General features: G+C 40.8%; 1 protein-coding gene across 1 annotated transcript in view; it reads right to left on the minus strand.

The window, feature by feature from the left end:
• LOC104271479 (monofunctional C1-tetrahydrofolate synthase, mitochondrial-like) overlaps nt 1-11817 on the minus strand; it is a 65798-nt gene extending 53981 nt beyond the window's left edge. The window contains exons 1-6 of the mRNA XM_009866160.1: nt 11813-11817; nt 8803-8906; nt 5897-6036; nt 4349-4390; nt 3183-3283; nt 2599-2776 (exon numbers count right to left, since the gene is read on the minus strand). Coding sequence (XP_009864462.1) covers nt 2599-2776; nt 3183-3283; nt 4349-4390; nt 5897-6036; nt 8803-8906; nt 11813-11817 — 570 coding nt within the window. The remainder of the gene's footprint in view (nt 1-2598; nt 2777-3182; nt 3284-4348; nt 4391-5896; nt 6037-8802; nt 8907-11812) is intronic.
• Nucleotides 11818-16294: the final 4477 nt, after the last annotated feature.

Here is a 16294-nt window from a genome sequence, read left to right on the forward strand (position 1 = left end):
ACATCCAACCACTTTGGTTCCCATTCTTTGCACAATAAGAATCAAACAGAAGCCTGAACTTTACACCTCACTGTTTTTGTTGGCGTGAATTTACTTTTTTACAGTATTTTAAAATCTTTATATGTTTTTATAAAATCCCTTCAACATATTTTTAAGGCTTATAATATGTTAAATTACAGGATATTAAGTTAATGTAAAGATGTGATTCATTCCCTTTGTGCTTAAGATCATGCTAGTTATGCAACACAGCACAGAAAAGATGTATCTGGGAAAGACATTAAAGTAGAAATCAATTTCATTTTCTTCTTTCATAGGGGCAGAGTCCCTACCATTCCTTTCCATTTCATTCATACCACAAGATTGTAAGCTACACAGAATATATTACATTAAAGCTTAAATATGGGAGTCTTCAAATGCTAATGTGCTACCCCTGTTGCACAAGTGTCCTATGGAGAAAACTATTACATCTATTTCTGAAAGACTTTTTTTTTTATTTTATTACGCAAAAGTCGTAAAATGATATTCTCTGTTTCCAGAGCATCTCACTAGAGATCAACTCAGAAACACAAACACATTATCCATTTTTTTGGCTATAAAAATATTCCATGGGCAAAAAGTTTTGAATAGATGCTGCAGCACTTATACTCCAGAGGTATTTCCATTTATTCTGTGAAGGCAGTGGTCAATATTAATAGAAGTTGTCTGGATACTGACATTTGGGAAAACAGTGGGGGATGTGGAAAGAAGAAATAAAATGGGTGCAACAGATATGGCGTGCGTATCAGGGAGGAGAGAGAGTGAAAGACAATCTACCTCAGGCTGGACTTTTTTCTGTGGAGAAGAATCAAAACTGGAACATTCAGCCATTTAAAAGAATGAAACTGAGGTTCTGCTGTTAAAAGATAGCATTCAAATATTTTCTAAATAAACTTAAGTAGCACTGTCAACTAGGGCACAGGATCTGAAATTTGACAAGGGCTTTCTTGGTGCCAGAGAAGTCTATTTTGCTGCCCAAATTTTAATCCACCCACATCTGGATAGCCAGGAAGGTCCTGAGAAATCATATATCAACCTACTTGGTGATATGTCATAGCATCATAGAATCAGAAACATTCCTCCAAATGTTCTTCCGGCATAGTGTTTTCAGGGGCCCAAAGAGCCCTTCCCTGCAAGCTGCTCCTCTTGACAGCTCATGATGCTGTGATGTTACCTTGCAGACAACTGCACTAACAAAGTCTCCAAGACATGGAAAAAGAGTCACCATCTCTGGCAGACATAGGATTGAAATTTGGATGACATTATCCTTTGTTAGGTTATCTGACTAACAGCTAAGCAAATTAAAAGATAAAGCCCAAGCAAAGATCAGAGAAACAATGATAGATGGAGAAGCCCTAGTAATGTAATCAGTGGAAAAACCTCATCAGTAAAAATTAGAACACACTGAATTGCTTATTTCCTAAGGCGATTCAAGGGGAGGAATGAGAACATTGTCCTTGGTGTGAAATGCACCAAGATGAGTCAATAGGGAAACTCTTCCATCAGAAAACTCTGCAGATGAAAGAGGGCGAGGATGAAGAGCATTTTGGCACTGTGTAAAAGTTATGATGGGATTTTTGAAGAGGATTGTGGGAATGTATAAAGACTGTTAGGTTATGTTTAGTGGAAGGTCCAAACATGGTGAAAGGGAGTAACCAAGGTGGATTGAAGAGGAATAAGTGTGGAAAAAAATAGAAAGAAAAGGGGAAGAAGGGCTGGTTCAGTAAGCATGTCTGGTCAGTAGCTTGTCTGACTGAGCTCTAGACTTGAGGCCCACAGCCTGTCTTCTGTTCTCACTAAATCTGATTGTGACTACTTTTCTGTGTGTGTGCTCTCTGCTCTAGATGTGTATGTATGAACACTAGAGAGCAGTAGGAGAGGTTTGAGTACCAGCAGCTGAAGTGAGCCATCAGCTTGTGGACCTTGGTGCCAGCAACGGGAGCAGAACAGGAGCACTGGAGGCTGCTCCTGCAGAGACTAAGGATCTACGGCCAAGAGCAGCAGTGCCCCATGTATCGTGTGTGCCATGCTGTACAAGCAGACTTTAGTCCCAGTCAGCAGGAGAGAAGGAACAGGACCAGGCCACCTGTGCTGTTCATGTTGGTCTGAAGGCTGCAGGTTCTGGGAAAGGCAGCGTTTTTTCTCTGCATTGACCTGTCTGGCTGGGCAGACGCGTAACATGAATGTGCACATGCTACATCTAACAACCTCCTCATACAGAAAGGGAATGCTTGGTGGCTGTGAGACAATAACTACATTCCATTTTAGCTGACTGTCGGGACAAATATCACGTGGAGAAGTCTCCCACAATAATTTGTGAATGTTGCATCTACAGACGTGCTTTTATGTTAAACAAGAAAGTATCAGAAACATCATTCAATGCACTAAATAAGAAGCACTACCAGCAAGTATCCTGTTCCTCTGATTAGCCAGGCCACAGATTGTTCGTTCTCTCCAAGCCAAGCATCTTTCCAAGTATGTTAGATAGCTTTGTTGCAATGTTCTTGTTTTAAAACCAACAGTGACGCAGCGTGCATTCATTAAAAAAAACCCCAAACTTACCTCCAAGCTGTAGAGATATTTGAAACTGTTTTTCTGATTGGCTGCCTTTTCCACAGCTTGAGCTAATTCTACTGCTCCTCTACCACCAGCTGACCAGTGATTGCAGGGTACAGCATCAAATGCTCCAGATTGCTTTGCAATCTTACATATCAGATCCACCTCAGCAGGAGAGTCAGTTCTGCCAACCAAACAGTTCTGTCTCATTATTTTGTTTAATTAGCTCTCTTTTATAACCTCCACATACTTAGTCTTATTCTACCATCAGCAGTTTTAAAGCAAGTCTATACAGAAATTGTGCCTGTACATAATGCATTCATAGATAGCATATATATTTACGTGTTTCAAGAACAATTTTTTTAATTGTTATAGCTAATTAACATGGAAGATTAATAGTTTCATAACAGTATACACTTTTTTGGTGATTTTAAAACCTTAAGAACAAGCTAAAGATATTCAATGTGAAGAAAACAAATTACTTAATAGCTTCTTTCCTTCATGTCACAATTGATTAATATAAAACCCAAGAAAAGTGTGAAATTTGAACTGTGGCTTTACTCACAAGAGTAATAAAAAAACAGACTTACTTGAAGACATTTAGAGCAACCACAACAGGAACTCCAAAGAGCTGAGTAATTTGAATCTGTTTCTGTAGATTACAGCAGCCATCAGCTACCAGTTGGAGGTTCTGTGCAATTAAAAAAGAAATAATGTAAATGGTAAGATACATCAAGTCTTCTCCAGCTAAAGAATTTTGTGTAAATTAAACTGAACATAAACAGTGCTGTTCATGACAGTTGCAGGCAACTAAAATGCTTCCAGACAAAAATATTTCGGCACTTACTAATTCTTATTGCAATTAATAAGCAACAGACATATTTAAGTAACTAAGCAGTGTCCAGAATTTGTACATGAATGCATTGCTCTCTTCTGGCACACAAGACGACAGTGCAGCTGATCAGTGGTTGCCTGTCACAGCTGTGACAGGGCTGTTAGTCTCTTGTTTGCAAAGTTTATAAACACACTACAGCAGTGGAGTGGAGTTTGCCATAATAGATAGGTTACATACATACATATATACACATATATCCCAGGCAAAAGCACATTGCTGGATTTTGTTATTTACTCTTTTACCTCACAGTCTGTAGGCCTTGTCTTAACTGCAACAACACACATATACTTAGCCTGAGAAAACCAAAAGACCGGAATTTGTCTGCAGTGAAGAGACAATTGAAACCAACATGTAGAATCCACTCTTGTTTGAAAAGTGGCATCCAACACTAGATGTGAAGCACAAACAGATTTAACCTGTTGTTCAATGAATACATTAAGCTATCATTACTTTCAGGGAGTGTCTTTGAGCCCTGCACCACTCTGCTCTTGCAAAAATGCCTGTAGGATGGACTGGAAGACTTGGTAAGTCTGAAAATCTAGTGGTCCTGGAAGAACTTCTGAAGAAAGGTATTCTTCATCTTGCTCAGTTCGTCAGTGCAATCTGGCATGCAGTGACACACACAGCACACACAAGAAGGATAACACCAAGTGGCTGGGGGAAGATGAGATGGCTTTACTTGTTGGAAATGCCCGTTAAAGATGGTCACTGAACGTCACATTAGAGAACGCTTTTGTCAAACCCAAGGCACCTGAAACTGCATGATATGCAGCCAGAGGAATAAGTTCTGATTCTCCACACACCACATTATTTTGTCCCTTCAAACAAAAACTTCTAAAGTTTTATATTAGCTCCTCTTACCTCTTCTGTGTATTCTTTCTTCAAGGGGGCACCAGCAGTTACCTGGAATGGTAAACAATCAAAGTAATAATAGACTGACACTTGTCATAATCCTAAATGGTCAGAAGCACATTTTTGCTTATTTTCTATACTGCCAGTCAGCACATACATTGTGGGCAACATCACAGCTCGACTGCAGCTTCCTTTTGTAGCAAGATACAAGCAGCAACTAGTTATAAAACATTTATTAGAGAGAAGGTAAGGAACAGAATATAAGTAATCTGCTTTGCTGAAAAGCACAGACGAAGAATATATCAGCAGTGTACTACACTGAGTCTCCAAGGACCACATACATCGAGCCCAGGCACTGGACTTAACCACTTTTGTTTCAAGAACTGGTCTTGATCCGTTTTATAGTTAACCTCCCAGTGAAAGTATCTGGTACTCTATATGTCTCTATGATGCATTATGTAAACAAATGAAAGATTTATACTTCTAAAGACACAGATTAGACATAAATAGAGACATTTATTAAGACATCACAGAATCATACAGAATCACAGAATGTTAGGAGTTGGCAGAGACCTCGAAAAATCATCTAGTCCAACTCTCCACCAAAGCAGGATCACGTAGAGTGGGCCACACGGCAACACGTCCAGGCAGGTTTTGAATGATAACGCACATGACAAAACACCTGCCTTGATAGGCACAAAGGAATAACATTAAAAATAAAGAAAACTTATATGAGAAGTGGATTTAAATGACAGGAGTTATACAGTTATGTCAACCTGAAAGACTGAACACAGGCAGGTCAGTGTTAGCTCTAAGAGATGATTAGCTGTAAGGGAGATCGTGCATTCCCAAATTTTGTGACTGGAAACAGCTCTGGTATTTTCACCCAGTGAGACTGTTTCCCTGGCACCCACTCTCTGGGATGCTGCTGGATAGATGGAAGTGTTTCTGGGAGTTAAGCATTGGTCTGCTTGGCTAGCAGAGTCTGATCTGACTGTATGACTTGAGGACTACTTCTAAAATTAGTAATCTGTACAAGTCTCTTAGTGGCTTGCAAAATTTTTCAGTTACCTCAGCATCCCTGAGTGAATTAACCTGAACATTTCAAAGGACAGGAGGAGTTCCCATTACTGCAGTAAAAAAAATTCCAAAACCTTCACTAATGATGTTCCCTACTTCCACTCACATACTGCAAAATGAACTTTTCTCATTCCGACTTTCCCAGCCTACGACTACTTCAGTGCACTTACAAATGCTATTTCAAAAGGCAGGGAAAAGAATATATACACATCCTAGCTTTTTTTTTTTTTCATGCAAACAAACTTTGTTCCACCAGCAAGATTTAGTACTTCAGAGTTCTTTCATCTCTCTTCTTTCATTTGCACCTTTCTACTCCTGCATTACCTTTGGAGGTAACATCTACATAATGAGGTAACTCAGGAAGGATATCTAAATTATTCCCCACAGACTATCCCCAATATTTCTTAAATCAAGGTATTTTACTTATTTCAAATATTAGCAACAATTTCACTTTCCAAGAAAGGTGCAAAAACTTACATTTGGCCCACCTCCATGCATCTTCAAAGCCCTCACTGTAGCAACAAGCACAACCACACTGGGAACCAAGCCAGAGGCTCTGCATTTGATGTTGAAGAATTTCTCCATCCCAATGTCAGCACCAAAGCCAGCTTCAGTTACTGTTAAACATTAAAAAACCAAAACCAAACCACACATAAAACATGCTTTCAGTTAAACACTGGGGGATATTTCTGCTTTAGCATACAGTGCACTTAAATATACACCAGTACTCAGTTTAGAATGAACTTTCAAATAGAGGTCTATTTACATTACTGAGTCTGATTAAAAAAACTACTCCCAACTCAGAAATAAATTCCCTTATTCTTGATACGTACAATATGTCATCAAAATTAGTCACATGGGGAAAAAACCCGAAAAGCAATCTAAATTAATTTGAATCAAAGTATTTTAAAAACATCAAGTACTCTAAAATAGCTGTTCCTGTGTAATTATATTTGTTTAAAATCCCTGCGAGTACTTACAGATATAAGGCTTCCCTACATTATTTCTCCCCCTTGATTTCACTGAAGATGTGCTTCCATCACAACTAATGGACCAAAATTCCCTTAGGTTTGCAGAACTTGTAGTCCTCTCTTGCTTTCTTGGAGAGGATGTTTAATCGCAAACAGAAACCAGCAGCTACAGCCACGTCTCAGTGTTGAAAACACTACTAAACAGTGAATCCTATAATGGGATCTTGTACCAAAGAAGAGAGACACTAACATGACTCTATGATTCTACATAACGTGACTCAGGAGAAAAATCTGTGCAGAATTAGGATATTCCTGGCAAAGTATTTTTAGCGGAACTACAGATAATCTATATTAAATGATGTCAGTCTTTTCAGAGCTAATTTGCTCTGATTTGTCAAATATAAATTATTACAACTGCCTCTCTTCAAATCCATATAACTTCTTTTTATTAGACAAATACAAGCACACAGCAATTAAAATATTCAAAGGACTAAATCTCCTGTTGGTCAAAAATTTACTGATGTAACCATTTCCCATCAGAACACACTGAAGAGTTGTTTCAATACGTGCTTCTGGAAGATGTGAAGGGACTTTCAGCCAGACAAGTTAGGGTGGGAAACTAGCTCGCTGCAGAGGCTTCTGGACCAGGCTCCAAGCAGGACCAGGAACATACCCTTGTAATCCCAATCAGCTTGCAAAAACTAGTAAATTCCCTATTCTTTCTCTCCCTCTTGCCAGCAGTTTCGACTCTTACGCTTAGGAGGGGAGGGGACCACAAACAGCTGATCAAACAGTTTCAGGGCTGGAAACCTTCAGCAGGGTCAAGGAGGAGGAGGCACAGAGCTGCTCTGCTGCTGTGGGAGAAAGCATCTTTCTGTTGGCAGCTGAAGTGCTTTAGGAAGTCCCAGACTTTATGTATTTGTCCTCACCCCACCGGTCCTCTTCCACCTCTTCTTCGTTTTGCACAGGCTGAAACAATTGCCTGTGTGGCTCTGCTCAGAGGGAGGAAATGGCTGCTGGGGCTGGGGGAGGAAGCAAGAGCTAGCAAACAAGGGATGGGAACGCATCAGGGAGCAGGGACCTCTTGAAATAGTAACACGGCAAGTGTCATGATTAACGTTCTCCAAAATCACTGTATTATCTTTTTCTGAATAGCCCTGAGAAAAACAGACATGCCAAACATGGAAATGAAGAAAAAAAAAAAAGAGGTTTACACAAACACAATAATTCACAGGAACAAAGCTAATGTCAGGGTAAGTCACATTAAAAGCACAGCCAGGGATCACGTGCCTGCTTTCCAGTAACCCCCATTCCTCTTGTCCAGCCTCTTACGTGGCACAGTATGATTAATGAGAACTCTGAGTCAGAAATACATAACCATGATCAATCTTTAATATAAACAACAGATAAACTACCAAGTACTTGAGAGGGTGGGAAAATAATTTGTCTCTTACAGAGATTGCCAGTGACTACACATAGCAGTCTCCTAACATTTCCAAATAGAGTTTCCAGGGAGTTAATCCTTTTCATGCCAAGCCTTTTCAAGTGTCAGTTTTCCGTGGAGAAAGGGGGGATTGCAAATCTACCTTTCAGTAAGAGAAAAGCAGAGGTATCAGCCTTCCAGTAAGGCTGGCAACCGCTCACACAGCACTTCACAGCTCTTGGGAGGTGCTGGCCACCCTTCAGGCGGTCTAAGCAGCCAGGGCACACGCCCAGGAAAGCTGTGCAGGGGCACTTATCTGGGTAGCCGTGCATATTCCTCTATTCTTTGTAATGCTTTCCTCTGATATGGAGGGCAAAATGCACATTTGCCTAAACAGCCCAAATCCTATTTCGACACCTAACAGAACACTGGTGTTCACAGGAGTCAATGCTACAACATGGGGAAGGATTTCTTCATTTGAAGCAGAGGAAAGGGAAAGGAATGTCAGTGCTTTCCCCAGTCCACGGAAGGAAACAGGATGTAGTAGAAAAGCTGCCTGGATGAAAGTTGCAACTCCATTTTATTTCTTCCGAGGAACAGTGAGAAGATAGAGTAATATGCCAAGCTATTATATTTTAAAATATTTGTGCTGAAACACTTAATGCAATTACTTTCAGATTGTTTCCTGCTTTCAAATGAAAGCGCCAATGAAAAACAAATACCGAGCATGAATGGGGAGTTTCAAGCTAGTTTACATTTAAAGATTGTGAGATAAAACAGCTAAGCACTTTAAATGTAACAACGGAAATTTAAAGTAATACATAGGTTCATTTATTTTGGCTATCATTTCTGATATCTGGGTTGCTAACAGAAGTAAATCATAGATCACAAGTGAATTGACAAAGATTTTCGATGAACAAACATCTGTCTCCGCAGATGTGGTCTGCCATACCTTAAGTGAAGGAAATTTATGATGCAACCACTACTACCCGCCTGCACGGAGTCTTTACCCAGCTTCAGCTCCTCTTCATCCTGTGCCCTGCCAAGCGCCCGCTTCCCAGCTCCGTAAATCACTGCTACCCGGGCTGCTGCCCTGCAGGCAGGGGGGGTTTGTCATAGACATGATGATGCCAGCATGATGTTAACTGCTTGCTTTGATTTCCCAGCCACAAACCCGGCAGTCACAAGGAAAGTAAAGAGGTTAACAATTTGCCTTCAGTGAGCTCATAGGAAACATACAGGTATTTGCACTTCCAGTCTGCAAACATAACCCCATGGCAACATATACTGAGGCAAATCAGGGATTTTACAATCCCAGGCCTTACTTTGAGTTCCAGGTCTCCTTCTTGTACTGATATGACAGGACAATGATACAGACAAATACTAAAAGGTTATGTTCTAGGTGTCATTTTCAGTGAGTACAACTCTCTGGACTGCATCGCTGCATGGTCATATAAAGTGCAAAACCTAACTCCACAAACACTCCATTCATAAAATCATAGAATGGCCTAGGTTGGAAGGGACCTTAGAGATCACTTAACCCAACCTCCCTGTCACGGGCAGGGATGCCACCTCTCGACTAGACCAGGCAACACATGGGGACCGAGTGGGAATCGAACCCGCGACCTCGGTGTTGTCATTGCTGTCAGCACCGCACTCAACCCACTGAGCTGACCGGCCCCCTAATAGCCCAAGTATCATGAAGAACATTTCTAGAAGATTAAAAATTAAAATTTCATGTATCAGCAGTGTACTACCTTGACGCTACTTTTAATAGTGGGCCATAGGTCAAATTCTGCAATTAACATACACATATATATCAGAAGTAAACTGCACCCAAATGCTCTAATAAGTTAAAGTAATTTCTTCTCATAAAAGATCCCTGTGAGGGTGACCAAAAGGTCATTCTAACACATCAGGTAACTGGGCAATCTTATTTCAAAATAACAGTAGGCAAAACACAACACATAATTTCTGTAGGTCTTTTTACAGATCATTTACATAGCATCTACTTCATTCAGTTCAGTTTCCAAAATAATCAATAAACTGTAGTGTTTGTTCAGAGGAAGAACTCAAAATATCTAGGTTAGGTACAAAAGGAGAAGGAAAAGCTCAAAAATGTGGAATTAGGCAATAGCAATGATTAGAATTTTGTCAGGTGGTGTAAAGTCAGAACAATCGATACTCTTCACTAAAGTCTCTGATTCCACTTCAGGGTTCAGGCAAATGAACAAATCACGCTGATTGTCTTGTTTCTTGTTTATAATTACTATAACCACTTCATGGAATTACTGCCTTGCCAAGCACATCTGGGAATATTTTATCACCTACACATGACAATAGCTTGAATAGACAGTGTTACGGTTTAAACATCTAGTCAAATTTCATCACCACGCTTAATACAAAATGTAATTTTTCTCCGCCTAAAAATACGTCTACCATAAAATAGCCGCATAAAGTGGTTCCACATTAGGCTCATTATTTACATACTGCTTGAAAGCCTTACAGAAAGTGATGTTCAGAATTTTTATAAGATTTTCACCCACAATTAAACTTCATGTAAACTGAGGCTAACTTCTAGTGGAATTAGCTTCTACCTAGTCAGCCCTTTCTCTCAACAAATAAATGTCAAAATAAAACATTTGTACTATAAAGGGCCAAGTCAGATGCATACACATGAGGCAAAGCTTTAGGACACAAATTGTGAGCCTGGATTCCTGAACAATGTAAAAGGAAATGGAAACTCAGAGCTGCAAGCTGCCATTTACTCCCCACATGTAAACATATCTGTTCTGGTGCAGCTGTCTGCTGGTAAACCCAGGAAAAGATGAGTTGAAAGTCACAGAAGCACATGAACTGTGAACCTGGAGCTGGAGGCATGCTAGCTGTAAAGTACTGATACATTCTTGTTTAAGTGAAAAATACCAAGGTGCACAAGCGCCAAGATAAACTAGGATGATCAGTGATTTCTCTAACAGGATATCATATTTTTTGTTAGTACAGCTAAGGATGAATAAACCAGATGTTTGTCCATTCTGACTCTGGCAATTTATCTGATGTGAACTTCCATTATTATGACTGATTTTGGAATGTAACAGATACTGTTTTTTTTTCTTCTTCATTATTTTTTTCCTTCTCCTAACAGAGGGAGTTTTCCTGTTCATTTTTCTTCCGACGCATTCTCAGATGGCATGCAGCACAGGCACTCGCTGTTACCACTGCTGGACACAAAGTCCAGTAGAAAACTGCAGAGGCATATATTAAGGCTGAACATTTTTCATGTTACGAAGAAAATAATATACATTGACTATTGAAGTTTTATGTTGTTGTGAGGCCTAGGAGAAAAGGTACTAGGAAGAACATTTGCCACTTAGTTTAGCAGAACCGAAGCTCATTGGAGGCAAGAGGTACTTTTCACTCTTTGCTAAAGAAAGTTACAGTACGGGGCACTGGAGGTTTCTGACCAATCCATGTTTTTGATTGAACCAGCAAATAGGGCAGCCCTGGCTTCTTAAGCCAAAAAGATCACACTTTGAACAGCTGTTAATAGATTTTCTTTTTCAAGAAGCCCTGACCAAAACAAACTTTATTCTCAGAAAGCAGATTATATGAATCACAGAATTGTCAGGGTTGGAAGAGACCTTAAAGATCATCGAATTCCGACCCCCCTGCCATGGGCAGGGACATTCCCCACTAGATCAGGCTGCTCAGAGCCCCATCCAGCCTGGCCTTAAAAACTTCCAAGGATGGGGCTTCCCCCACCAAAACATAGAGAGAGAGCAGCCCACCTGCACAAGCATGCCCAGCGAGACATACTACAAATACCTGGGTTCTGGCTCCACCAGTGCACCCTCCAAGCTGTGCTACTCCAGATCTAGCACTTGAGATCTCTCCTAACACAAATTTCTTTGGAGGAAAAGTAACATCTAGAAATTTTCACACAAACAGAATATGTCAGTTTAAAACAAACATTTACATTCTAGCACCCTGCCATCATACCCCATGACGGCAGCAGTTCCATTCATGCTCCTGTCCTCCAAAGGAGGAAGACTTGTCTCCAGTGGCCGAGTCTCAGGTCTCAGCCAACAGTCACTGCCTCCTTGCAGCAAAAGCTGCACGGGGAGCTGGGCTCCCAGGAACACAGTTCATTTACGTGCTGATTCCCTTGGGACCCCATAACAAGCTATTTTAATATTTTGCTCAGAAACATTTATTTTTCCAAACGAGATGAATTTTACCACTGAAACACAGAGAAGCTTTAGATGAGAAAGGCTACAGTATACCCTCCCACTGTTGTTCGCTTTAAATACCAATTTCTATTAACTTTCTGAGAGCATCCCATACATTAAACAAACAAACAGGCACAATGACTCATACAGATTCTTCCCAGACTATAGACAAAAAACCAGCAGAAAGTTCACTTTATTTACTTCAAGTCAGACAGCTGAAGATAATTCTTAAATCTCGATTCTCTCACAATTAACAATATAATTCCTCTTTACGGCTTTTTACAGGCCTGCTCATACAGGTATACTGCATGTGTTGGATTTGAAAACCAGGGGGAAATCAAATTGAAGACGCCAGGAGCTGACAGGAGTGGCACTGCATGAGGAGAAAGCATGCCCTGCCCATCCCCACAGCTCTGCTTGCCTCCCCCTGTTGAAAATACACAGAAGTGCAACTGCAGTGATTCCTGCCTACAAAGCATCAATTTAGGGCATGGTTTTACACTGTGGTTGAACCAAATGAGCACTCTGCCTTGCTGAAAAGGCAATTCCCATTCCTTCTTAAGTCTTCCACCTTTCTTCCCTGCTCCCTCCCCGTTGCCCAGACTTTTTGCAGGTTTTGGCACTCTCCTAATTGGAAGGTAAACTGTTGGAATTTGCTAACCAGAAAAGAAAAAAAAAACGACCCAGAAAAACCCAGAACAAAAAAAATTACTTTTTTTCCACCACTCATCTGAAGTGAGACCAGACGAGTGTCTGAACATGTTCAAACAAACAGCAGCAGGTGAAGGAAGGGAGATGCATTTCAACTGTGGCAAAGTGTTCATTCATCCCTAGCCACCTTGTTAAACCACACTCTGATATTTTGAATGTAAAATTTGACATTTTCTTACAGCTCACTAGTAATGAGCTCATTATTTAGATTTATTACTAGAGATTAAAAATCTGGAGATGTCTTACAAAACTCAAACGATTCCTGCTAATACAAATAAAGTGAGCTGGATGTGGCTTCATGGGCTACATGTTTCTCTGAATCCCTCTGTTAAGCCTGCTGAGTTTTACAGTCATTTTCTCTTAACTCCTGTGTCCTGCACTCATGTGAAGAGCCATAACTCACAGGCTAAGTGTTGGCTCCTGAGATGAATTGTAATGCATAACTGAACATACTAACCAAATATACACAGTTGCCGCTTCTCTAACCTCCTCCTGTTACAATAGTAACTAGAAAAAATCAAACAAAAGGGCTGTGAATTTTAGTTTGCATCCTTTTGCCATTCATAGCACGTTTCATTTGAGGTAACAGAGTATCATTTCCTCATAAGACAGATGACCACGTTTTAAAAATGGAGCACAAATAATGGCACAGGAATAAAGCAATTACATTATCTCATACTTAAGAGATCTTCATGGCCTTTGGCCAAGGATTATTAGTCTTCTGGTAATTACAAAATTAAAACCTCACTGCTTTTTTATCTGCAGTTGTGTGAAAGGAATAATTAACAGAAGCACTGATGGATCATTTCAGGCTGTTCTTCTACAATTCCCCAACTGCAAGAAGTATATTAACTTACGGTACCCACAATATTACCATAAGTGCTTAAAATAAATTTCAGTATACCTAAACAATGTTTTTTTTCCGCATATCTCACTACCAGACTTTCATTTACTTTCGCTTTTAAAAGATCCAGTTGGGTGAAGCTCTTGCCACAAATACACTTTCTGTCAAACTGAAACTGCTCTCTGTTGAGTTCTCAGGTTTTGGTTTCCTCTACTCCCCTTGGAAGAGCTACGGAAACAGACTTTGAACACACTTTGAGAAGCCAGGTTACAAGAATCTGGAAAACAGACTGGAAAACACACAGGAGGCAGCCAGAGAGCCTGAAGCTCTCTTCCTTGGAGAAGTTCTACCCATTTCATCAAATGGCCATGAATAAACACCTACCACGGCACGAATATTGCACTGATTCACGCACAAGGAAAGGCGACGCAAAGGCTGTTATACGTGAGACAGAGCACCACTCCAGCATACACCCTGAAAGATGACATTACTTTCTAAAGTGCAGCAGAAATAAAATTAGGCACCGAGTGATGATACAGGTAGTAAATGATGGATACTTTTTTCTTTTTTTTTTTTGCAGCCCTACAAGATACCCTAGAGCCCTTCACAACTCAGAGACAAAATCCACTTAACCAACCACCAGTACACGCTGGGCTGTTCACGCGCTCCCACACGCCTTTAAATGGGCATGGACGTAAGAGGCAGCGAGGCAAGGGAATCACCTTGCCAGCCACATGTGCTCCTCCTGGCTCTCCTCACACAGCAAAAGGGCCTGTGCATGGACGGCAGGAGAGCGGTGCCAGCTGAGGCTGCTGCAGATGCCGCACAACAAAGAGCTGCCACTGAATCAGGATGATCAATGCTCCTGTCACTTGGTGCAATCACCCGAGGCAGGCCAGGCCCGGAGTCATCAATCACTGCAGTGTAAGCCGACCCCATAATGCACGCAACTATTCGCCTTGGGCTGCTGCCTATTTAAAACTCCCCCAGACTCTTCACTGAGGCATATATTTCGAGAAGTATTTCCCACTCTCTGCCCTTCTAAAATGCTGGGGAGTGCTTGCTTATTACGATACAGATTTTGCCCATGACTTAGTCACTGTCTTTTGAGAGTATGCATGTAGCGAATCCTCCTCCTAGGAGGATGAATAAGCTCTGGTTTTATTCCATTCCACTTAGTTTTTCCTAGGAGACAGACTGCCTTTGTGATTGGCCTGAGAGGGGACACCAACTAAACTATTCTTGACAAAACTGAGCCATGTTTTAGAAATTCATGGGAGTGTCTCCTGTCATGCAGCCCTAGGAAGAAGAGTATTGTACTGCACTAGCAGTTAGTCTTGATGAAAAAATGACCTAGTGAAACATCTGATGCAAAGGCTGTAAATTATTCCACAAGACCATCCTGAGAGCTCAGCTGGTGGAGAGCTCTGTGTTGGTGGAAATTCTGCACAGGGTGAAAAACATGGATCAAACACAAACAGAATTTAAGATACGGTAAGACTTTCCATAGAGAGAGGAAGCACCAGATATTGTCAGCAGTATCTTAGGAGATAGGAAAAATTGCCTAGCGCTGAGAACATGCAGCATAAGCCACAGAAGAGCAGAGGAGGAGAAAAGAAGCAGGCATATAAAGCCCATTGTGCTGCACAGACTTTGTGGAATAGCCATATGCAAGGAGAAATGCAGCAGGAGCAACTTTAGAAATCGTGCAAGCTTTTCAGATGTAAGCCCTCTAATAACCTTTGTAGGTAGGCATTAGCTTGGTTGTAATCACCTATATTTTTAAAATAAACTGTACAAAACCAGTATTTGAACCTCTACTGAAAGCACAAGATTGATGGCTTGTGTTGAACTTATTAATATGCGTTTACTGTCTTCCCTATAATTTTTGGATGAGGAAAAAAGACTCAGCTGGTTAATACTGCTGTGGAGGAGAACTGTGTCTGTGGAACCATATGTTTGTGCATATGTGCAATCTATCTTACAGAAAGAATTATAAACAGAGAAGAGTGAAGGCACTAAGGTCACATATCAACAAATCCCACATGGAGAAAGATTTTCCTACATGGATTTCCCAATTAAGAACACAATCAAAATGTAAATCAAATAATAATTTTAACTGCTTATGGCTAAGTCAACCCTATTGTGAATTTCTCCACTTAACCACAATTCATGTAATTAAGGCAACAGAACTGCCACCGAAAACTATGCGTTACCATTTCTGAAATATTGTTACGTTTTTAGTGGATCCCCTTTTATTATAGATTGTAAATTATTAATTTTTTTCCTCCAGTTCCTCTTCATAACTGCCCATCATCTTGTCATCTCGGCTACTCTGTTGTCCTTGGCCCTGCCTCCCACTGCTGTGCTTTCTCACTCCTCACGCAGCGAAGGACCCCAAAGCACACACTGAATGCCTAATTGGCTGCAGGAAAAGCTGAACCTGCAACCCTTGATTTATGAAGCTGTTACTCGGCCTCTCGGGAGCTCTGTTTGCGATGCAGTAGATGGAGGCAGCAGATAGCTGCAGCGCCCTCGTGCATGTAAAGCACCTGCTCTGGCCCTGAAGCTTCATTCCCACTCGGAGCCTGTAGTCAGGGCTGAGCTGGAGACACATTACGAGGGCGCCTTATTACCGCAGGAAGCAAATTTGAAGAGCCTGAGATTGTCAGCTTCAATAAAGCTGTCAGCACAGCA

The sequence above is a fragment of the Apaloderma vittatum genome, unplaced genomic scaffold (assembly GCF_000703405.1).
Source record: "Apaloderma vittatum isolate BGI_N311 unplaced genomic scaffold, ASM70340v1 scaffold3963, whole genome shotgun sequence".
Classification (NCBI taxonomy): Eukaryota; Metazoa; Chordata; class Aves; order Trogoniformes; family Trogonidae; genus Apaloderma; species Apaloderma vittatum.